Source organism: Eubalaena glacialis, chromosome X (assembly GCF_028564815.1).
Source record: "Eubalaena glacialis isolate mEubGla1 chromosome X, mEubGla1.1.hap2.+ XY, whole genome shotgun sequence".
In the NCBI taxonomy this organism is placed as follows: Eukaryota; Metazoa; Chordata; class Mammalia; order Artiodactyla; family Balaenidae; genus Eubalaena; species Eubalaena glacialis.
In genome coordinates this window covers 48,661,830-48,686,939 of record NC_083736.1, presented here as the reverse complement: position 1 = coordinate 48,686,939, position 25,110 = coordinate 48,661,830, and the positions used below count along the sequence as shown (strand labels likewise).

Sequence of the window (25,110 nt, the reverse complement as noted above, 5' to 3'; positions counted from 1 at the left end):
TTAGTTTGTCATGCATCATTCAGTTTCTTTATGCAAATACAAACATATATTCTTATTTCCCTCCATTTTCTCCCAGGGAAGGTAACATACTATGTACTCCTGTCAGCAACTTGCTTTTTTCACTTAACAAATCCTGGAGATCCTTCCATCTAACAGTTTTTCCATATAATAGTCTTTCCATATACTACTTCCTCATTTTTTTAAACTGCCAGGGTTCCTTTGTATGCATATACTCTATTTCACCAGGTAATTATTGTGTTTTTCATCACTATTAATAATTCTATTACCAATAAAAATTAATTAAAAAAATAATTCTATTATTATCTTGTATTTGATATTCTTAAATAGAGTATAACTAATTTTTTTCACTTTTCTCGTGTTGCGTGAAAAAATGATTATTTGCTTTTGGTATTAACATAACCAAAGTCTGATTCTTGATGAAATTTTTATGATTATATAAAGTAAGTGATTTTTTTTTTCACCAAGCCCTACATAGGCAGGGCCACAATTCACACAGAATACAAGGCCACTGGGTTGCACAATTCTCATCCAGTCTATCCAGTGTGCTATCCAAATGTTATCATTTTCTGCTTGGGCTATAGCAGGATAAAGGCAGGGAAGCACAGAACCAGACCTGTCCTACTGCCTTTGCCTTCCCTCTTATAAGGAAGAGTCCATGTATCACATTTGTCTTCTTCCTCTAGGCTGTAAGCATCCTGGTGGGAGGAGGGGGGGATTGAGTTAGCACTACTAATTGAGACATTCTATTGCCTGGCATACAGTAAGTGCCAAATAGCTATGCCTGGTCATGCTGGGCCCTTGGGACACAAAGATGAACCAGATGTCAGTGAGAAGTTAACAGTGTTGTGAAAGAGACAGACCCAATCATAGAGTCAACAGCCCTGGTTCCTGTGGGTACACAGACAAGTGGAAACCAAGGGATGAGGTTAACAGGAGGGATTCCCAGAGGAAATGATGTATAAGTTGAAATCTGAAAAACAAGCAAGAGTTATCCCGTTAAAGGATGAGAAGGAAAGGGAAAGAGTCCTGAAGGCAGAAAGAACAGCAATTTATCCACACTGTCTGTTTTATAGGTAAGAAAAATCCAAAGCTCAAGACAGGTCAGACAATAATTCAGTGGCAGACAGTGTATGCATCCTCTGAGGGGCTAAACTCCAAAGAGAAATGAAGGCTGAATCTTTAAAGCTAATACTTACAGAGTGCTTATTATGTGCCAGGCACTGTTCTAAGTGTTCTACCTATTTTAATTCATTAAATCCTCACAACAACACTGTTAGGCAAATACTATTACGTTATTAAGTAGGAACTATTTTTACCCTCCTCTTCCCCCACTAGACTGAAGGTAAGTAACTTGCCCAAGGCCACACAAGTAATAAGTGGAAGAGCTGAGATTCAAACTCAGTCTGGCTCCAGAGTCCATGCTCTTAACCACTAGTACTACCTATGATACCAACTTAAAGGTACAACTTATAAAGAAAAATGCTAGGCTGTGTTGGGGTTATAGGCAGTATAATATGGTATTTACTGCTATTCACCTGCAGTCTCTTTGTCAAGTCACTTAACCTTGCTGAGCCTCAGTTTCCTTATCTGTAAAATGGGTATGGGGGATAAGGGGAGCTGTACCTCAGAAGGAAGTTGGGAAGACAACAATAATACCATACGTAAAAGACAGACTGAATGATCTGGTTCATACTGGGCAATTTTTAAAAATACTATGAATATTCATTAAAGCTTAGGATTGGGAAGGAGTGGTAAAAGAAACTCACTGTGTCTAAGTTTCATCATGATGACTAGCTTGAAAGCAGGTAGATTCAAATCTGCAGGCTTTTTTTTTCCTGTTGGAATGGGAGAAGAACCAATTTGAAGACAGAGAGAGGAACCACAATGCTATAAGCCCCTTCTGAGCCCCCTGAAGGCAAAATAAAATGTTAAAGAACATGATAAGGAAGCCCTAACAATTAGAGGAATCTGAGAGAAGGCGTTATACTGGAGCTGGCGCCCGGTATGGCTGAGTATAGTTAATTATAATAATAATATTACAGGGAAGGTACTGTCACACTACCCAAAGGGAAATTAGGTCTAAACCTCTCTTCCTGGGTGGAGTCAGTGCCTCAATGCATCAGATAGGATACCCTAGGTAAGGGACTAGCACTAAACCTCTCTAAGTGGAGAGGGGTATGCAAGGACAATCTGTTTCTACATAGGGTATTAACTGCACCTCTTTTCCCCAAATAGAGGGTTCTATGTCTCATTTACCCTGGAAGTGGGAGGGAAAGACATATCCCAGGAGTCTACCCTGGGGAAAAGGGACCTCAGAATAGGGCTTTTTATCTGTATGTCTATGTGGACTGAGGTCAGTGCAAAATCTTGGGGGACGGGGGAAAAATGTGCACCTGTATGTGTGGCTGGGGTCTGTTCCTTGGTGACAGGGGGGAGGAGGGCAGGATGCCTTTTGTCACTCTACTCCAGGATACAGAGGAACTAGATAAACCGGCACAGTGGCTGTGTGCATCTCCGCTGCATGGGAGAGGAGCACAAGTCTGTACATCTGTAAGTTGTGCAGGGACCGGGGGTGGGGGGGTACTCTGAGTCGCTTTACCCTAGGGAGGGCCATGAGATGGGACTGATATACCGATCTCCACTACAAGGTGACATTAGTGCCATGCTAACAAAGGGGGGAATTATGCAGCTTTGCGTGAATGGGGTCTGCACCTTGCCTGCAGTGGGTTACTCTAGCCCCTTCCATGGGAGATGGGATGGGGCACGATCTGTTTATCTTGTGTACGGGTTGAAGTCAGCAGTGTGTTAATATTGAAGGAAAAGGACCTCTGGTTCTCTGCACGGGTGAGGGGGGAATGCAGCTATACATTCAATGGAACGGCCCTTACAGTAGGTGGTGGTGGTGGGGTTCCTGTGTTTTTTTTTCCTGGATAGGGAGAAAAAGATCTGAGCTCCTCTACCTCGGATAAGGGGGGAGCCCATATGCACGCACTATGGGGTGATCAGTGATGTCACTGCTTCTCAACGTTGGAGGGCACCTCTCTGCTCCCTTGGGGTCTCTCCTTTCCTACAGTTGGTGATTCTAAATCCTTGGAGAAGGGGGGAGAAGAGGGATGATCTGTGTCTACCTAAAAAAGAGAATAAATCTGAGCCCTTCTTCCCCCGGGGCCCCAGGATAGGCAGTTCTGACTGTCTCTTCGTGGGTTAAGGTCTGCTGTTGTTTGCTGCGGGGCATTTTTGGTGGGTCAAGCCTTTACAAATTCAGTAAGCCAGCGCCTGGGGAGGAGGTGGTGAGATCTGATTTTCCATAATGGGGACTCACTCTAGCCTAGAAGGGGTAAATCTGCATGCTTCTCTGTGGGATGAGCCTTGTGCCTCCAAACACTTAGAGAGGGGTGGTCTACCACCTCTGCAGGAGCGGAGGCGGGGCATCGGTCAATTAGTTACACGGGGGCGAGGTAGGGAGGTCTCTAGGTCTTGGCGCTAAGGGAAGGAGGCTCACTCCTCTGTATATTAAAATTTCGGAGCTCCTCTATTCTGGTGGTCGGGCGGGGGTGGGGGTAAATACATCAAAGCCTCTGTCCTAAGGGAAAAGGTGCGCGCCGAGGCGGATCTGTGTGCCTTAGCGCCGGTAGAAATCTGCGCCGTTCAGCCTCGTGAGGAGGGAGATGTGTCTCTTTACGGGTGGGGTCGATGTCGCCACACTTTCGGCGTGTCCACGCCTGTCTACACCGGGAAAATACGGAATGGAACCTCACTACCCTAAAAGGAGGAGGGCACTCGACGCTTCTCCACACAAGTGGGGTCTGTAACTCTCCATACAGTGTGTCCAGGGGTCTACACCTGTCCAGATGAGGTGCGTCCGTGCCCCTCTACCCCGCAAGAATGTGTCTGGGCGCATGTCCACAGGCCGAGCAATCCCTGCCTCTCATCCGGGCCCTTCTACCCTGGAAGGAACCCGACTCTTCACCTCTCTATTCCAGGGCAGAGGGCGCCTCGGGTTTCACCTGAAATAGTTGATCCTTTCCGCGCGGCCGGCTGGGTGAGCGCTCACCACGAAAAAAGAGAGTCGTGTCTTACCTCCACTTCCGGCGGAGATCTGAGAAGAGAAGACGGCAGAACACTATCGGCCCACAGGCTGCGCTGGCGGAGTTAGGGTTCGACTTCCGGATCCCAGCCTCGCTGGGAGCGTACCCGGGGGCGGGGCTTAGGATTGACGGCTCGCGCCCTCCCGTCCCTTCCCCGGGGCTGCGCTGGCCCCGCCTCCCGGCCGCTCCGTAAGGTAAGGAAATAGCAGAGGCGGGGAGGCGGGGAGGCGGGGAGGCGGGGAGGCGGGGAGGCGGGGAGGCGGGGAGGCGGGGAGGCGGGGAGGCGGGGAGGCGGGGAGGCGGGGAGGCGGGGAGGCGGGGAGGCGGGGAGGCGGGGAGGCGGCAGCGGTTCGTTGGCTGGTGTGGCCATATAACCTACTTGTAAGCCAAGTTCTTGTCTGCGGGCCTCTGCCTGGCCCTAAATATGTGTTCTCGAATCTTAGTGACCAAGTGATCGCCAAGGCCGCATCAGACAAGGGTGGGGGGTCGGTGCCTTTGTCTACAACGGAAGATGGCGACGGGCAGGGTGTGAGAAGATGGCCGCCAGGGTCACATGTTTTGCTGAGTATACCCACCTGAAATGACTAGGTTAGCTGCTCCCAGCAACCGTCCCGGCTTGCGGGGTCCCAGAGAAACCCTGAGGGAGCCGCTCAGAGCTCTTTCTGCAGCAGCGCAGATCCACGGCCAGGCCTACAAACCGAACAACTGGAAGCCTCTCCCACCCATTTGCCTTCTTCCCCTCCTCCTCCCTCCCTCCCTCAGGCCCCAGAGCAGCGTCTGCTGGAGGGAATGGATTTACCTCTGGAGTGGGGGCAAGTAAGGGTTTCTTCAGAAGCCATCTCAGGGAGCTCCTGACCTAGCTGGAGAATGAGGTCTCCCCCTTAAAAAAGTAATTATTAGTCTGAAAATGTCTTCTTCCTGATAATTTAGTTCCAGCCACTCCTCTTCCTCTAGCCTAAGCTTTGGGGTGAGGCCGAGCCCCTCTACCCCAAGGATATCAACCTCTAGCATATCCAGGCAGAAAATGACTCCCTCTGCCTACTCCTACGTCTTACATACGAAGGACTCACTGCCCCTACATCCATGGAAGGCTTCTAAACTCTTACCCTAGAGAAACACAACTCCTCTGGACCCCAAACCAGCCCTGGCCACCTTCACCTTCCCCCTTGCATTAGCAAATTCTTCCTTTTTCTTTAAGACCTAAGTCTTGTCGCTTCTATGAACTTTCCCAGCTGAGTGAGAAACTCAGAGCACCTTGTTGCATTTATCACTTAGTACTGTAATCATTTATGTGGCTGTATCTCCACAGGAGAGTGAACTCCCTGAGACTAGGGGCCATATATCTTCGCGCCCTCAGCAGGACCCAGCACAAGACTGGTACAAGGCACGCTTCAGCAAATGTTTGTTAAATGGGTAAGTTTACAGGCCTACACCACAAATCAATGGGAAATGGACATTTTAGTAGATAGCGCTGGGAAATTTGGCTCACCATAATGAGAAAAATAAAACTGGATCCCTATTTTTTTCCACATGAGAGGGTGGAGAATATCTTTGTGACCTAGGACTGTGGAAGGACTTTTTAAACAGTCACAAATGCACAAACCATGAGGAAAAAATTTGTGATGAAGTCTTTGATAGGAATGAAAATTGGTATTACTACTTTGGAAAACAATTAAGAAGTAATCAGAATAGTTAAAGATGGCCCTGGGACCCAGCAATTCTGTTAGAGATGTGCATATATATATATATATATATATATATATATATATATATATGTTAAGTCCTAGAGAACTTCTTAAACATATGCACAAGGAGGCATGTGCAAGAATATTCATTGCAAAATAAACATAAAAAGAAAACAATCAAGAAAAGAATATTCATTGCAGAACTGTTAGTAATAGAGAAAAAAATCTGAACAATCTAAAAGTTCACCAGAAGGAGAATAAATAAATAGTGGTATAGCCACACAACAGAATACTATATACAACAGTGAAAAAAATGAACCAGAATTGGGTATATCAATCCAGATAAATTTCAGAAACATAATGCTGTGATAAAATGCAAGTTGTGGAAGGATACATGATGTGTGAGACCATTTATATAGTTTTTTTAAAACTAGAAAACAATGCACTATGTTGTTTATCAATTACGTAGATATGTAAACAATATTTTTTAAACAAGGAATTAAACACCAAATGCAGAATGGTGATTACCTCTGGGGAACAAAATGAGAGAGAAATACACAGGGGACTTTGACTGTTTGTGTAATATTTTATCTGGGTAATAGGTACATGGGTGTGTGCTGTATTATTCTTCATACTTATTTGTATGCCTGAAGTATTTCATATTTTTTTTAGAAAGACTATGAGGATCTATAACAAAATTAATGGTGTCTAAATCTAGATCAGTGGTTCTCAAACTTGGACTGCAGCAGAATCACTTGGGAGAGCTTGTTAAAATACCAGATGCTGGGCCCCACACCCAGAATTGTGTTTTAGTTAAGTCTGTAGTAGAGCCCAGGAATTTGCATTTCTAACAAGTTCCCAGGTGGTGGTGGTGATGATGATGATGATGATGATGAAGAAGAAGAAGATGATGATGATGATGATGAAGCTGCTGCTGCTGCTAGTCCAGGTACCACATTTTGAGAACTGCTGACAGAGAAAATGAAATTATCAATGAATTTAGTTTTCTTCATCGTGCTTTTCTTTGTTTTCCATGTATTCAATGAGTGAGTGTTACCTTAGGGAGAGGTTTTTGTTGTTTTTTAAATTCTCTTTCATCTCTACTTCCCACTCTCATTTCCTTCATGTAGGCAAGCATTTTAAAGTGTTTTATGCATATCTTTTTGTTTATATGTGTTCTTGCAAAACATGTACTGTTGTTTTACATGCATGTATTTCCCCCAAATTTTCATTTTTCCATTTTTCAAAATTCAGAACAGTTGAAAAAATAGTACAATGAAAGCCCATATACTCTTAATAGTTTGCCAAATTTGTTCTACTTCTCTTTATATGTATATGTATACATCTTCTTGCAGGCAGTATAACAGCTCACCCCTAAAAACTTAAGCACACATCTACTAGAATAAGGACATTCTCCTGCATAACCACAATACCATTACACACCTAAGAAAACTTACTAATTCAATAATACCATTAAAGATACCCTATATTCAAATTTTCCAATTGAGCCCAAAATGTTCTTAGACCTGCTCTGATTTTTTGATCCCAGTATCTAATTAAGGTTTGTGTATTACGTTTGGTTGTTGTAGCACTTTAACCTCTTTTAGTCTAAAATAGTACCCCTAGATTTTTTGTGTGTTTGATATTACACTGATACTTTTCAAGAGTCCAGGCCAGTTTCTTGTAGAATGTCCCACAGAATATCTGTATTCATCTGCTCTTTCCACATGATTAGATTCAGGTTAAATAATTTCAGCAATAACAGTACATAGAGGATACCGCTTACTTCATATTGTATCTCCTCAGGAGGCACATAACACCAGGTTGTCCCACTGTGGAGAATGTTTTGTGTCTGTGCATTTTTGTTTTATATAAATGGTATCTCAATCTGTTTCTTACTTTTTTTCATTCAACCTTTTGTTTTTAAAGTCTATCCATATTGCTGTGTATACATCTAATCCATTGCTTCTAACTGCTCATGCTAACCAGTGTGCCTTCACCACATTTTCCCTGAATAGTCCCCCGATAATGGACAGCAAGATTGCCTCCAGCTCCATGACAACACAAGTAATACTGTGACGAACATCCTTGTGCATGTCTCCTTATTGGCCTGTATGAGAATTTCTTTTGAAACATATACCCAGGAACAGAATGATTGCATCATAAAGTGTGCATATACTTAGTTTGACTAAGAATACTAATACTGCTAAATGGTTCTCTGGGATGGCTACACCAGTCCAGTTTTACCACCAGTGTACAAAGATTCCTGGATCCCTACATCCTCACTGACACTTGACATTTTCCAGCTTTCTAGTTTTTACTGGTCTAATAGGTTTAATAGGTATTACTATATCTTACCTTGCTTTAGTTTACATTTCTCTGATTATTAATTAATTTTTATTTTTGGCCATGTCTCGCAGCTTGTGGGATCTGAGTCCCCCGACCAGGGATTGAACCTGTGCCCTCAGCAGTGAAAGCACAGAGTCCTAACCACCGGACCACCAGGGAATTCCCACTAATTAATTTTTGAGCATCTCTTTAGATGTGTGTCAAACGCCTCTTCTGTAAATTGCCTGCTTGTATAGTTGGGCCATTTTTTCTATTAGGGTTCCTATCTTTCCTGTTGATTTGCTAGAGTTCCTTATATAGTCTAGCTATTAGTCCCCTGTTGGTTTCAGTTCCCTGAAACCAACAGGATTCTCCCCCTGTTTTAACTTTGCCCATGATAGCCATCTTTGAACAGAAACTGTTAATTTTAATGTAGTCAAATGCATCACATTTTTGCTTTATGGTTTTTGGTTTGGGGGGTTTTACTTAAAAAGTAGTAAAAAAAAAGATATTCTGGTTTTTTTCTATTAACTTTATAGTTTTACCTTTCACCTTTAGGTTTTAATCCATTTAGAATCCATGCTCATATGTGGTGATAGGTAAGTATGCAATTTTATTTTTTCCACATAGTGAGCCACATTTCCCACCACCAAATACTAAACAATCCTTCCTTTTTCATTGATTTACCATGCCACCTTTGTCATATATTATGAAACATACACACATAGGTCTGTTTCTGTTCTTGTACTAATACCACCTTGTTTTTAATATTTTGTAACGCATCTTAAATCTGATAGGGCAAGTCCCCTCCTCTTTAGTCTTCTTTTGGGTTGTCTTAACTATATCTCTGCATAAATTTTAAAAAGATTTTATCAAGCTCTTCAAAAAACCAACTGTAATTTTGATTAGGATTGCACTGAATTTATAGATTAATTTGGGGGAGTTGACACCATCAAAATATTAACTTGTCCCATCCAAGATCATGGAATATCTTCTCATTTGTTCAGTTCACCTTCTATCTGTGCTCTTTATTAAGAGTTTAAAGTTTTCTCTTTAGAATTTTTGTGTGTTTTTACTAATTTAATTCCTAGTGGCTTTACAGTTTTTGTTACTATTCTGAATATTTTTATTTTTTGAATAGATAATATACACGCATTTTGAATAGCAAAACTATATAAAAATTATACTTTGAGAATTGTCACTCATCTTTGTCCATTCTACCCAGTTGCCACCATACACACCGCCCACAGTTACCAGTTTTATTCATTTATTTTTTTATTCTTCCAGTGTTTCTTTATGCAGATACAAACAAGTATAAATGTATATCCTATTCCATCTCCCTCTTTCTTACACAAAAGGTAACATACTATACATACAGTTATACATGTTGCTTTTTTCACGTGATACATCCTGCAGGTCCTTACATATCAGAGCATTAGAAAGTTTCCACTATATAGAAAGTCGTGTAGTATGACTTGAAACTGTTGAAAGCTGAGAAAGTGTTACATTATGTGGATGTGTAATAGTTTATTTAATGACTGCAATACCCTACTGATGGATGTTCAGGGTATTTTCAGTCCTTTGGTATTACAAATGGTGCCATAATGAATAGACATTTCATATGTATGCAGATATTTCTATAGGATAAATTCTAAGAATCACATTTGTAACTTTGGTAGATATTGCCAAAATTTCCCTCCATAGGTGTACCATTTTGCACTTACCACCCATGTATGAGTTCATGTGTTTCACCACCACCTCACTCAGAAAGTGTATCATTAAAGACTTTCGGATTTTTGACAATGTGATAGGTGAGAAACAGTATCTCACTGTAGTTTTAATTGACATTTCTCTTATGATGAGTGAGGTTGAGCATCTTTTCATATGTTTAAGGGTCATTTTTGTCTTTTCCTGTGAGTTGTCTATTTATATGCTCTGTTTATTTTCTCGATTTCTACAAGCTTGTTATATAATTAGAGAAATTAGACCTTTGTAAATGATATCAGTTGTCAATATTTTTTTCCCAGTTTGTTGTTCTTTTGACTTTGCTAATGGATTTTTTTTCCAAGCAAATTTTACTTTATTTTTATGTAAACAAATTTATCTATGTTTTCTTTTATGGATTCTAGATTTTGCTTTGTACTTTTGTGATAGATTGCATTAATGACCCCAATTTTTTATGTGTCTCCACACCCTTTGGTAGTGCCCTCCCATACTGACTGAGTTTGGCCATATAATTTACTTCAACCAACAGGATAGTAGCAAATTTGATATAAGCAGAGACCTGAGAAAGCTCTTGCATATTCTGCTTCCTCTCTTGGACCCCTGCCACTGCTATGAGAACATACCCAGGCTAGTCTGCTGGAGGGATGTGAGAGACATATAGAAATGAGCCTGGTCCTCCCAGCCAAGGCATCCTATAGCAGCCAACCTCCAGCCAAGCCACCAACTTAGTGCAGACACATGAGCTGGCAGAGTTGAGATCAACAGAGCCTGATCCAGCGCGTAGAGCCTCTCAGCTGACCATAGACTCTGTCTAAGTTTGGGTATCTAAATATTCATTTTGGTTTTTTATAGAGAATTATTGTAGCAGTAGTCCCCCATCATTGTTCTTCCTTTTCAGAGATATTCTGGCTGTGCTTGTTTGTTATTTTTCCATTTGATCTTTAATTCAGCTTGTCTAGTTTCAGAAAAAGAAAAAATATGGTATTTTTAATTAGCTTATACTAAATTTATAAATTAATTTTACATCTTTATGATTTTGAGTCTTCCTATTTAAGAAAATGGGGTGCCTTTCTATTTGTTTCTTCAGAGTGTTACAGATGTTTTCTCTTGAAGGATTTAGACATTTCTTGTTAAGTTTGTTTCTAGGTGTTTGCTGTAGACTGAATGTTTGTGTCTGCCCCCACCCCCCGAATTTTACGTTGAAACCTAACCCCCAATGTGATAGTGTTTGGAGGTAGAACCTTTGGCAGGTGATTAGATCGTGAGATTGGAGCCCTCATGACTGGGATTAGTGCCCTTATAAAAGAGACCCAGGAGAGCTCCCTTGCCACTCCTGCCATGTGAGAACACAGTGAGAAGATGGCTGTCTATGAACCAGGACGTGGGCCCTCCCCAGACATAAAATCTTTGAGTGTCTTGATCTTGGACTTCCCAGCCTCTAGAACTGTGAATAATAAATTTCGGTTGTTTATAAGCCAACCAGTCTGTGGTATTCTGTTATAGCAGCCCCAACAGACTAAGACAGTATTTTATCTTTTTTGTTGCTATGATAAATGGAGCCTTCTCTTCCATATATCTTCTAACTGAATGATTTCTATATATTAATTTTATATCCTGCTACCTTGCTGAGTTCTCTTGTTTGTAATAGTTTTCTATTGGTTTGCTTGGGTTTTCTGGCTCTACAGTCTTATCTATAAGTAATGATAGCTTTACCTCCTCCATTCCAATTGTAATTTCTAATTTCTTTTTCTTTTCTAATCACAATGCTTTTACTACCTCCAATATAATGTTAAATTATAGTGGAGAGAGTAGATACCCTTGTGAGTTTAGCATATAAATGCTGCTAGTGTTTCCTGGTTAAGTGAAGTGCTGGATTGCTGGATTTGGGGATGGATGGATGGATAGATAGATAGATAGATAGGCAGACATAATTATATTAAGGAAGAAATTTTTATAAAGAATTTTTTGTAAAGGATGGGTATTGAATTTTGTCAAATGGTTCTTTGGCATCTCTGAAAATGATGATATGATTTTTCTCCTTAGATTCAACAATATGTTAGATTGTATTAATGGATTTCCTAATATTGAATGATTTTTGCATTCTTGGAAATAAACTCCACATAGTCATGGATTCTGTTTGCTAATATTTTATTTAGGATTTTGCATCGATATTCATAAGTGAAGATTGGTTTATATCATTTTCTTTTTCTTGTGAAATCTTTGTTAGATCTTGATATCAATGTTATACTCACTTCATAAAAAGAATATGAAGGTGTTCCTTCTTTATCTAGGATCAGGAAAATAAAAATAGCATTCAGATGATCTGCTTTTCAGTGTTAGCAGACTTCCCCTGTGAAATCATCATGGCCCAGTGCTTTTGGTGGAAAGTAGCTCTTTATAACTTTTTCTATTTCTTCCATGGAAATTGGTCTATATGGACTTTTCTCTTTTAGAGTTTTGGTAAATTATATTTTCCTAGGATGTTTTCCATTTCTTCAAGGTCTTTAAAACGATTTGCATAGAGTTGCATGAGGAAGTCCTTTATAATGTTTAAAATGTCCTCTTACTATGGTTATGTCCAACTTTTCATTTCCTGGTTTGTGTCTTTGTGCTTTCTCCTTTTCTTGATTATTATTTAATGGCTTATATATTTCTTTTTCACAGAATTGGTTAATCTATTTATTTATTAGTTCTGTTACCTGTTTTCTAACTCCTTTATTTGAACTTTTCTCTTTGTTAATTCTTTCCTTCTGTTCCCCTTAAGTTTGTTCTGTTTCTCTTTCACTAACTTTCTGAGTTGGGTTCATTTAATTTTTTCCCTTGTTTTTAGTATAAGTATTTTGAGGCAATGAACTTTTCTCTGACTGCTGCTTTATCTGTACCCATAGATTCTGATATGTAATGTTTTCATTATTATTATTGTCTAGAAATTCAGCAATTTTGGTTTGAGTTTGCCCTTTGACCCAAGAATTGTTTGACAGAGAGTTTTTGTATATTCAGATGGAAGATCTTTTTTACATTGATTTCTACTTTTATCCAGTTGTGATCAGAGAACATTGTCAGTATTAGTTCTACATTTTGGAATTTATTGAGATTTTCTTCTTGGCCTAATATTGATTTTGTTGTTTAGGTTTTCTGTATTCTTACTGGGTTTTTGTTGCTGTTGTTGTTCATTTGATCTGTCCTGGAATAAGAAAGGTGAGTTAAATTTCTCCTGTTTTTAGTGTGTTTCAATCTATTATCTATTTCTCCTTGTATCTCTTAATATTTCAGCTTTGTGAAAGTTGCTATGTTATTTGATACAAAAATACTCATAACTTTATATTTTCATTGTGAATTGTGGCCTTTTTTGTCTCAATGCTTTTTTGTAGTAAGCTTTTTATTTCAGAATAATTTTAGTTTTATAGAACCCTTCATCTAGTTGCCCCTCATGTTAATATCTTATATGACTACATCTGTGAAAACTAAGAGATTAGCATTACTACATTGCTATTAACTAAACTCCTGACTTTATTCAGATTTCACCAGTTTTTCCACTAATATCCTTTTTCTGTTCCAGGCTCCAAACCAGAATCCCACATTGCATTTAGTCATCATATCTCCTCCAACCTGTGGACAGTTCCTTAGTCTTTCCTTTTCATGACATTGACAGTCAACTAATGCCTTTCATTCTGACTTTCTAACTTGGCTGATAATTAAGATTACAACCTCTGCTTTCTTGATTTGCATTTGACTGGTACACCTTTGCCCTTCTTGTATTTTTAACCTCTCTGAATCTATTTGTTTTAGTTGACTCTTTAATACAGTAGTTGGGTTTTGCTCAGGGATCCAATAGAAAAATGTTTTTCTTTAAATAGATGAGCTAAGACCATTTATATTTATTGATACAAAAGATGTTTGGTGTTAATATTGTCACATTATTTTAAGTTTCATTTTCTTTTTTAGCTATATTTTTATATATTAAAATCATGTTACTATGTAGTCTATTTTGTTTGACTTTTTTATCAGTTAACACTCAATTTTTTTTGTTTTCTTTTATTTTTTGAATTTATGAATTTTATTTATTTTTTTTATACAGCAGGTTCTTATTAGTTATCCATTTTATACATACTAGTGTATATATGTCAATCCCCATCTCCCTATTCATCACAACAACACCACACCCCCGGCACTTTCCCCCCTTGGTGTCCATATGTTTGTTCTCTACATCTGTGTCTCTATTTCTGCCCTGCAAACCGGTTCATCTGTACCATTTTTCTACGTTCCACACATATGTGTTAATATATGATATTTGTTTTTCTCTTTCTGACTTACTTCACTCTGTATGACAGTCTCTAGATCCATCCACGTCTCTACAAATGACCCAATTTCGTTCCTTTTTATGGCTGAGTAATAATCCCTTGTATATATGTACCACATCTTCTTTATCCATTTGTATGTCGATGGGCATTTAGGTTGCTTCCATGACCTGGCTATTGTAAATAGTGCTGCAATGAACATTCGGGTGCATGTGTCTTTTTGAATTATGGTTTTCTCTGGGTATATGCCTAGTAGTGGGATTGCTGGGTCATATGGTAATTCTATTTTTAGTTTTTTAAGGAACCTCCATACTGTTCTCCATACTGGCTATATCAATTTACATTCCCACAGCAGTGCAAGAGGGTTCCCTTTTCTCTACACCCTCTCCAGCATTTGTTGTTTGTAGATTTTCTGATGATGCCCATTCTAACTGGTGTGAGATGATACCTCATTGTAGTTTTGATTTGCATTTCTCTAATAATTACTGATGTTGAGCATCTTTTCATGCGCTTCTTGGCCATCTGTATGTCTTCTTTGGAGAAACGTCTATTTAGGTCTTCTGCCCATTTTTGGATTCGGTTGTTTTTTTTTTAATATTGAGCTGCATGAGCTGTTTATATATTTTGGAGATTAATCCTTTGTCAGTTGATTCGTTTGCAAATATTTTCTCCCATTCTGAGGGTTGTCTTTTCGTCTTGTTTGTAGTGTCCTTTGCTTTGCAAAAGCTTTTAAGTTTCATAGGTCCCATTTGTTTATTTTTGTTTTTATTTCCATTACTCTAGGAGGTGGATCAAAAAAGATCGTGCTGTGATTTATGTCAAAGAGTGTTCTTCCTATGTTTTCCTCTAACAGTTTTATAGTGTCCAGTCTTACATTTAGGTCTCTAATCCATTTTGAGTTTATTTTTGTGTATGATGTTAGGGAGTGTTCTAATTTCATTCTTTTACATGTAGCTGTCCAGTTTTCCCAGCACCACTTATTGAAGAGACTGTCTTTTCAACATTGTATATCCTTGCCTCCTTTGTCATAGATTAGTTGACCATAGGTGCGTGGCTTTATCTTTGGGCTTTCTATCCTGTTCCATTGATCTATGTTTCTGTTTTTGTGCCAGTACCATATTGTCTTGATTACTGTAGCTTTGTAGTATAGTCTGAAGTCAGGGAGTCTGATTCCTCCAGCTCCATTTTTTTCCCTCAAGACTGCTTTGGCTAGGGCTTCCCTGGTGGCGCAGTGGTTAAGAATCCACCTGCCAATGCAGGGGACACAGGTTCAAGCCCTGGTCCGGGAAGATCCCACATGCCGCAGAGCAACTAAGCCCGTGCACCACAACTACCGAGCCTGTGCCCTAGAGCCGCGAGCCACAACTACTGAGCCCGCGTGCTGCAACTACGGAAGCCCACGCGCCTAGAGCCCGTGCTCCACAACAGGATACACCACCGCAATGAGAACCCTGTGCACCGCAAGGAAGAGTAACCCCCGCTTGCTGCAACTACAGAAAAGCCTGCGCGCAGCAACAAAGACCCAACGCAGCCAAAAATAAAATAAATAAAATAAATAAATTTTTAAAAAAAACAGACTGCTTTGGCTATTCGGGGTCTTTTGTGTCTCCATACAAATTTTAAGATTTTTTGTTCTAGTTCTGTAAAAACTGCCATTGGTAATTTGATAGGGATTGTATTGAATCTGTAGATTGCTTTGGGTAGTCATTTTCACAGTATTAATTCTTCCAATCCAAGAACATGGTATATCTCTCCATCTGTTGGTATCATCTTTAATTTCTTTCATCAGTGTCTTATAGTTTTCTGCATACAGGTCTTTTGTCTCCCTAGGTGGGTTTATTCCTAGGTATTTTATTCTTTTTTTTTTTTTTTTTTTTTTAATTTTATTTATTTATTTATTTATGGCTGTGTTGGGTCTTCGTTTCTGTGCGAGGGTTTTGTCTAGTTGTGGCAAGTGGGGGCCACTCTTCATCGCAGTGCGCGGGCCTCTCACTATCGCGGCCTCTCTTGTTGCGGAGCACAGGCTCCAGACGCGCAGGCTCAGTAATTGTGGCTCACGGGCCCAGCTGCTCCGCGGCATGTGGGATCTTCCCAGACCAGGGCTCGAACCCGTGTCCCCTGCATTGGCAGGCAGATTCTTAACCACTGCGCCACCAGGGAAGCCTCTATTTTATTCTTTTTGTTGCAGTGGTAAATGGGAGTGTTTCCTTAATTTCTCTTTCAGATTTTTCATCATTAGTGTATAGGAATGCAAAAGATTTCTGTGCATTAATTTTGTATCCTGCAACTTTACCAGATTCATTGATTAACTCTAGTAGTTTTCTGGTGGCATCTTTATGATCCTCTATGTATACTATCATGTCATCTGCAAACAGTGACAGTTTTACTTCTTCTTTTCTAATTTGTATTCCTTTTATTTCTTTTTCTTCTCTGATTGCCATGGCTAGGACTTCCAAAACTATGTTGAATACTAGTGGTGAGAGTGGACATCCTTGTCTTGTTCCTGATCTTAGAGGAAATGCTTTCAGTTTTTCACCATTGAGAATGATGTTTGCTGTGGGTTTGTCATATATGGTCTTTATTATGTTGAGGTAGGTTCCCTCTATGCCCACTTTCTGGAGAGTTTTTACCATAAATGAGTGTTGAATTTTATCAAAAGCTTTTTCTGCATCTATTGAGATGATCATATGGTTTTTATTCTTCGATTTGTTAATATGGTGTATCACATAGATTGATTTGCATATACTGAAGAATCCTTGCATCCCTGGGATAAATCCCACTTGATCATGGTGTATGATCCTTTTAATGTGTTGTTGGATTCTGTTTGCTAGTATTTTGTGGAGGATTTTTGCATCTATATTCATTAGTGATATTGGTCTGTAATTTTCTTTTTTTGTAGTGTCTTTGTCTGGTTTTGGTATCAGGGTGATGGTGGCCTCGTAGAATGAGTTTGGGAGTGTTCCTTCCTCTGCAGTTTTTTTGGAAGAGTTTGAGAAGGATAGGTGTTAGCTCTTCTCTAAATGTTTGATAGACTTCACCTGTGAAGCCATCTGGTCCTGGACTTTCGTTTGTTGGAAGATTGTTAATCACAGTTTCAATTTTAGTACTTGTGATTGGTGTGTTCATATTTTCTATTTCTTCCTGGTTCAGTCTTGGAAGGTTATACCTTTCTAAGAATTTCTGCATTTCTTCCAAGTTGTCCATTTTATTGGCATAGAGTTGCTTGTAGTAGTCTCTTAGGATGCTTTGTATTTCTGCAGTGTCTGTTGTAACTTCTTTTTCCTTTCTAATTTTATTGATTTGAGTCCTCTCCCTTTTTTTCTTGATGAGTCTGGCTAATGGTGTATCAGTTTTGTTAATCTTCTCAAAGAACCAGCTTTTAGTTTTATTGATCTTTGCTATTGTTTTCTTTGTTTCTATTTCATTTATTTCTGCTCTGTTCTTTATGATTTCTTTCCTTCTACTAACTTTGGGTTTTGTTTGTTCTTCTTTCTCTAGTTCCTTTAGCTGTAAGGTTAGGTTGTTTATTTGAGATTTTTCTTGTTTCCTGAGGTAGGCTTGTATTGTTATAAACTTCCCTCTTAGAACTGCTTTTGCTGCATCCCATAGGTGTTGGATTGTCATGTTTTCATTGTAATTTGTCTCTAGCTATTTTTTGATTTCCTCTTTGATTTCTTCAGTGATCTCTTGGTTATTTAGTAACGTAGTGTTTAGCCTCCATTGTTTGTGTTTTTTACGTTTTTTTCCCCTCTAATTGATTTCTAATCTCATAGCGTTGTGGTCAGAAAAGATGCTTGATATGATTTCAATTTTCTTATATTTACTGAGGCTTGATTTGTGACCCAAGATGTGATCTATCCTGGAGAATGTTCCGTGTGCACTTGAAAAGAAAGTGTAATCTGCTGTTTTTGGATGGAATGTCCTATAAATATCAATTAAATCTATCTGGTCTATTGTGTCATTTAAAGCTTGTGTTTCCTTATTAATTTTCTATTTGGATGATCTGTCCATTGGTGTAAGTGAGGTGTTAAAGTCCCCCACTATTATTGTGTTACTGTCGATTTCCTCTTTTAGAGCTGTTAGCAATTGCCTTATGTATTGAGGTGCTCCTATGTTGGGTGCATATATATTTATAATTGTTATATCTTCTTCTTGGATTGATCCCTTGATCATTATGTAGTGTCCTTCCTTGTCTCTTGTAACATTCTTTATTTTAAAGTCTATTTTATCTGATATGAGTATAGCTACTCCAGCTTTCTTTTGATTTCCATTTGCATGGAATATCTTTTTCCATCCCCTCACTTTCAGTCTGTATGTGTCCCTAGGTCTAAAGTGGGTCTCTTGTAGACAGCATATATATGGGTCTTGTTTTTGTATCCATTCAGCAAGCCTGTGTCTTTTGGTTGGAGCATTTAATCCATTCACGTTTAAGGTAATTATCGATATGTATGTTCCTATGACCATTTTCTTAATTGTTTTGGGTTTGTTTTTGTAGGTCCTTTTCTTCTCTTGTGTTTCCCACTTAGAGAAGTTCCTTTAGCATTTGTTGTAGAGCTGGTTTGGTGGTGCTGAATTCTCTTAGCTTTTGCTTGTCTGTAAAGCTTTTGATTTCTCCATCAAATCTAAATGAGATCCTTGCCGGGTAGAGTAATCTTGGTTGTAGGTTCTTCCCTTTCATCACTTTAAGTATATCATGCCACTCCCTTGTGGCTTGTAGAGTTTCTGCTGAGAAATCAGCTGTTAACCTTATGGGAGTTCCCTTGTATGTTATTTGTCGTTTTTCCCTTGCTGCTTTCAATAATTTTTCTTTGTCTTTAATTTTTGCCACTTTGATTACTATGTGTCTCGGCGTGTTTCTCCTTGGGTTTATCCTGTATGGGACTCTCTGTGCTTCCTGGACTTGGGTGGCTCTTTCCTTTCCCGTGTTAGGGAAGTTTTCGACTATAATCCCTTCAAATATTTTCTCTGGTCCTTTCTCTCTCTCTTCTTCTGGGGACCCCTATAATGCGAATGTTGTTGCGTTTATTGTTGTCCCAGAGGTCTCTTAGGCTGTCTTCATTTCTTTTCATTCTTTTTTCTTTATTCTGTTCCACAGCAGTGAATTCCACCGTTCTGTCTTCCAGGTCACTTATCCGTTCTTCTGCCTCAGTTATTCTGCTATTGATTCCTTCTAGTGTATTTTTCATTTCAGTTATTGTATTGTTCATCTCTGTTTGTTCTTTAATTCTTCTAGGTGTTTGTTCTTTAATTCTTCTAGGTCTTTGTTAAACATTTCTTGCATCTTCTCGATCTTTGCCTCTGTTCTTTTTCCGAGTTCCTCGATCATCTTCACTATCATTATTCTGAATTCTTTTTCTGGAAGGTTTCCTACCTCCACTTCATTTAGTTGTTTTTCTGAGGTTTTATCTTGTTCCTTCATCTGGTGCATAGCCCTCTGCCTTTTCATCTTGTCTGTCTTTCTGTGAATGTGGTTTTTTTTCTCATTTTTTTTTAGTTGTCCTGACATTTAGAAAAGTTTATACTTTGGTCTAGTGATTAATTTTAGGTGTCTTATTTTTTCTAGTTGTTTATTGCTAATGTATAGAAATGTTATTGATTTTTATAAGTTGATTTTGTACCTGGCAACCTTGCTGAACTCTTTTTAATTCTAATAGTATGTCAGTTGAATCTGTTGGTTTTATCTCTTCTCTTCCAGTCCTTACACGTCTCATTTCTTTTTCTCCCTTTATAGTATTAAACAAGACTTCCAGTTCTATGTTAAACAGTAGTTGGTGAGAGTAAGTATCTAGTCTTAGTCTTAATCTTCAAGGAAATGCATCTTAAGTTTCTCCATTTACTGCAAAATATGCTGTAAAATTTTGGTATGTAACCTTCACCAAGTTAAGAAATTTGCCTTCTATTCGTATTTTTTAAAGAGTTTTCATCATAAGTAGGCATGTAACATACTTTTTCTACATTAATTGAGATACTCATACGATTATTCTCCCTTAGTCTATTCATATGGTAAATTACATTGATTTTTCTGAGTTTGAATGCATTCTCCTTGCATTCTTGGAATTAACTCCATTTGATTGTGATGTATTTTTTAAATACTGTTGAATTCCATTAGCTAATATTTTATTTAAGATTTATGCATCTATATTCATAAGTGAAATGAGCCTATAATTTTCTTTAATTGTCCTTATCTGTTTTTAAAATCAAGACTTCAGGATTTTACTAGACAAATAAAATGAGCTAGGCAGCTTTCTCTCCTTTTCTATTTTCTGGAATAACTTATATAAGAAGAGAAGTAACTCCTGAGAGTCCCGCACACTATACCTGTAAATCCATCTGGGCCTGGATTTGGGGGGAAGGGATGTCCTTACCTACCATTTCAGTTTCATTAATGCCTAGTGGTCTATTCAAGTTCTCTACTTCCTATGCCATTTTTATCATTTTATATTTTTCTAGGAAAAAAACTTTACCTAGATCTTTCCAATTATTTCTGTATAGTTCCTAGCAGTCAGGTTTCTGGCTTGAGTACTTGGTGGTGCCTTCACAGAGAGGGGGGCACAAGAGGAGCAGCATGTCTGTCATTTGGGGGCCAGAGGAAGTTTGGCTACCTCTACACTTTCAGCAAATCAATGGCTATATGTGATTCTCTGTTGCTTTGGATATTTGTGATTATGTATGAATGTGCACACTTCTATAAATGTGTGTTTTTATACATGATGCTCTGGTGTGTTTCTGTTTATATGAAAATGTCAGGCTGAAAAAGAACAATTTTTCTGTGTAGTTATTTTTCTGTATCTGTTTGCATGGGTCCGTGAGCTGTGATGGGGTATTTCCATGGTTCTCTCAATGTCCCTGTGTACATCAGCATCTCTGCCAGCTGGTAATTCATTCTGTGTGCTTTTCCATGTCTTGGAGTGTCTGCAACTGTGAGGGTTCTTGATTCTATGTGTATCTTTATGTGTCTGCACATGTCTTCATCTCTGAGGGTGGGGGATTATGTATGCATCTCTGTGTTTTACTGTAGAAATATATGCATGCAGTGCACATGCTACGTGGCAAGTTCAGACTCTCCAAGTCTGGAAGAAACATTACAACAGGAAATGCTCTGGATTCCAGCTTCCGGATGGAATTTCACTCAGAAAAATACCCCTTCCTGGTCCTCCCAATAACTGCAGCATTCTTTGTCTTTCTTGAAGAGGCTGAGTTGAGGGGGTTTATGCTAACCTTGACCTCAGAGGCCACGTCTTTCAGGAGGATTTGGCAGAGCCATGAAATTCCACACCCTGCCACTTGCCTCTTGCCAGGCCTACTGCTTCCTCCTAAACCCTTTTATAGCTCCACATTATCTACCAGACCAATTCCAATCTAAATTGTCCAGAGAGGCCAGAAGAAGACACAGGGAGATGAGGAGAAAGAAACAGAATAAGATTTTTATAAAGAAATAGATAAACAAAGATAGATATGGGAACAGGGGGATAGAGAAATGAGAACAAGGAGATAAAGAGACAGAGACCAAGAAATAGGGCCTGAATGGTAGGAACAGATAGTCAGAAATGGTGATAAAGAAGCAAAGAAGGTTGGGGACAGAGAGATGTACAGACAGATGGAATGGGCAGGGTAGAAAAAGAGGGTCTGACAGAAATGAGGCTGGGATGTAGGGAGAGAGAGAGATGGGGACAGAGACACAGAGATTGGGGTCAGAAAGGCAGTTACATAAAACATGAGGACAGAGACACAGAGATGATAACAGCCAGGTGGATAGAGAGAGACACAGAGATGATAACAGCCAGGTAGATAAAGAGAGTGACTGGGATTAGATAGACAAAGATAGAAACGGAGTTGGTGTTGAGGAGGAGGAGGAAGAGGTTGATGATATAGAAGCTAATATTTTTTTAATTGAAGTATAGTTGATTTACAATGTTTCAGGTGTACAGCAAAGTGATTCAATTATATATATATATGTAAATATATAGGTATATATAGTCTTTTTCATATTCTTTTCCATTATAGGTTATTACAAGATATTGAATACAATTCCCTGTGCTATAGTAGGTCCTTGTTATTTATTTATAGGAGCTAATATTTTTGAGCATTTGTTATATTTGAGGCATGGTTCTACAAGCTGTACATGTGTTAGTTCATTTAATGCTCTTGGTAACACTGCAGCAGGTACTGTTATCAGCCCTGTTTTACAGATGAGGACACTGAGGCACAGCAAGTCAGCAGCACAACTAGGATTGGAATCCAAACAATCTAACACCAGAGGCCATACTCTTGACTACTCTGTCAGTGACAGAGAGATAGAGACAGACAGGGATCTGGGGACAATATAGCAAACAGATGAAACACACATAGGGACAGAAAGATGGAAACAAGAGGCAGGCACATGAGGAGAGCCACCCAGCAAGAGAGATGGTAACAGAGGTAGAAAAGGGGTGATAGATGAGGAGAGACTCAAAGAGGGAAACAAGGGCAAGAAGACCAACATAGGGGTATGTGTGTGAGAGAGAAACAAAGAGAATGTAAATGTTAGTTGTGAGGGGGTGTGAGGCTGGGGTGAAGACAGAGACTGGAACAGAAAGGTGAGAATAGAAATAGAGAAAGATAGGTGGGGAACAGAGACAGATGAATGCAGCAACATAAACAGAAAGATGAGAACTGGGAGACAGCCAGAGATAAGATAAATAGGTACAGAGTGATAGAGACAGAGGGGTAGACAGAAGAGAGGCCAAGGAGCCAAAGGAAATTGAAAGAGAAACAGAAAAGACAGAAATTTTGGAACACAAATTCAGAAACAGATGAGGTAGGGTAATATGGTATTATATATGTGAGGATGGAGACACAGACCAAGAGGAGAACCATAAGTTAGATGGGGACAGGATGGAGACAAGGCAACCCCCAACAGAGGCAATGGAGAGAGAGTGAGGGCAAGAGCAAGAAGGGGAGAGATTGAGAGAGAATAGGAGAGATAGGAAAGAGAAACCACCAGAGAGATGTAAACAAAAAGACAAGAGAGAGCAAAATAAGAGAAATGGGAGACATCTGAAAGGTGGTGACAGTGATGGTGAACTGGGGTGACAGTAAAAAATAAAAGAAATAGAGGCACAGTATGAAGTAATTTTGATTCAGCAACCACTCACAAGTCTCGGATATATCAGGGCTGGCACTGGGCTGTGTGGTACCCAATAGGCTGTGAGCTCAGGAAGGCAGGGACTGGGCCTTTGTTATGCAATACTGTATCCTCCACCTACAGTATACTCCCAATCATGTGGAGGGCTACCATTTATTAAACATTAGGTACTGGGGACTGTGCATGCGTTTCATGGATTATGTTATTGAATCCTCACAACTCTGATGTAGTAGGTATTATTATCATCCCCAGTTTACAGATGGGGAAACAGACTTAGAGCAATGAGTAACTTACCCAGGGTCACACAGAGGAGCTAGGAGTGAAGCCCCAGCCTGGACCAATGGTGAGAGTATGTCATGAACCAAGGATTAGGATGAACCCTGTTCTTTCTGTACACCCAAGGTGCAAAAAATCAAATTCCAGTCTGCCTGCCTCCAAGGCCTACATGTTTGACCACCATGCCACACTGCTCCAGTGAAGACTCACTCACAGACTGATGGAAGACTGCTGAACCAAGGTAAGTGTGTCCTGACTCCTTACACTCTGGAGCTCCCTCTATCTAGCGAAGGAGGATGACCTGGCTACCTCAGAGAGAGTGAGAAAAGTCCTGTGAGTGACAGGAATAAAGCCCTGTGGGAGAACCTCAGCCAGGGAAAATCAGAGAATGCTTCCTGGAGGAGAAAGTAGTTCAAAGAGGCCAAAGACAGATTTACAGAGAGGTCAGTGAAGCTTCAGGGTCCCTCATTTGTCTCTTGCAAGGCCCTGCTTAACAATCAGCGAAAAATCAAAGAGTACTGAAGATGTGTATTCTTCACTCTATAAGAAAATTGAAATGCCCTGACATCTTACAGCTCATATATGAAAGAAACTAAACAGGTTTTCCCAAATTTGACGATAGTCCTAAAAATGTACATTATTGTAAAGCTGAAACTTTTCTAAACTATCAATAGTAAAAAATTTCTATCAACCATGCTATTAAGAAAGACTGACTAATATTTCTATTCTCTCTACAGAAAAATGATCTTATCTCATGCTTCAGTGACAAAATAAAAGCCATCAGACATGGGAGAATTGTTCCAGGACCTTCATCTTCCCACCACTGAATCCCTAAACCTCCCAGTATCTGTGTTGATCTTTTGTTTCATTCCTTCCTGTTACAATGAAGGGCCTGAGGACCTCTCCTTCTCTCTGAGGCCCAGTGCCCCAGACCCCAGCCCCTCCTTTCCCTTCCATTATTCCCTTTCTCTTCTGTGTTCCCGTCCAGTCCCTCTCTATGGTCTCTGGGTCTTTCCCAGCAGCAAACAAGCAAAGTCTAGTATCTCCAATCTTAGAAAAATCATTCTTTGCCCCACCTCCTACCATCACCTTAGCTCTCTGGGCTCTGTTCCCATTCACAGCCATGTTTCACAAGGAAATTGCCTACACACCTAGCTCCACTTTAGCAGGATAGGGGGCAGTGTTTTATTCCCTCTGACCTCAGGGAGGGTCCTGTAACAATCTACCCTCCCACCAGCACTCTATCCAATTATTCCTGCTTTTCAAATTTTATTTTTCATGATAATACATTATAAATTTTATAATATACATATCTGTACAGTTTGAATAAATTATAAAACAAATACCTATGTACCTGTACCCATCACCCAGCTTCAAAAACAAATCATTTCTGAATGACAAAACCTGCCATGTAGCCCTCCCCAGTCACATCTCCTTCCCCTCCCTGAGGTAACCAGTGTCATTTTTCATGCCTTGCTTTTTTGTATGGTTTTACAACGTATTACTGCATCCATATATTGTATAATTTTGAATGTTCAACTTTATATAAACATATTCTTTCATGA

At 39.5% G+C, this 25,110-nt stretch overlaps 1 protein-coding gene and 1 long non-coding RNA gene across 6 annotated transcripts in view; one reads left to right on the top strand and one right to left on the bottom strand.

Moving 5' to 3' along the window:
• Positions 1-4,195, bottom strand: part of GNL3L (G protein nucleolar 3 like) — a 26,626-nt gene extending 22,431 nt beyond the window's left edge. Inside the window, exons 1-2 of one of the 3 annotated variants that reach the window (XM_061177927.1) lie at positions 4,102-4,195; positions 1,788-1,856 (exon numbers count right to left, since the gene is read on the bottom strand). In XM_061177927.1, the coding sequence (XP_061033910.1) occupies positions 1,788-1,806 (19 nt within the window). In that variant the 5' untranslated portion in view covers positions 1,807-1,856; positions 4,102-4,195. The other 2 variants (XM_061177928.1, XM_061177930.1) reach the window with 2 other exon arrangements.
• On the top strand, positions 4,184-25,110 carry LOC133081639 (uncharacterized). 3 transcript variants are annotated; one of them, XR_009698884.1, is made up of 8 exons: positions 4,450-4,697; positions 5,419-5,522; positions 6,650-6,743; positions 8,681-8,721; positions 12,978-13,045; positions 19,877-19,922; positions 23,672-23,786; positions 24,283-25,110. It is a non-coding gene; the product is annotated as an uncharacterized LOC133081639 (long non-coding RNA). The 3 variants fall into 3 exon arrangements; XR_009698885.1 differs by lacking the exons at positions 4,450-4,697; positions 19,877-19,922 and adding an exon at positions 4,184-4,303; XR_009698883.1 differs by lacking the exon at positions 19,877-19,922.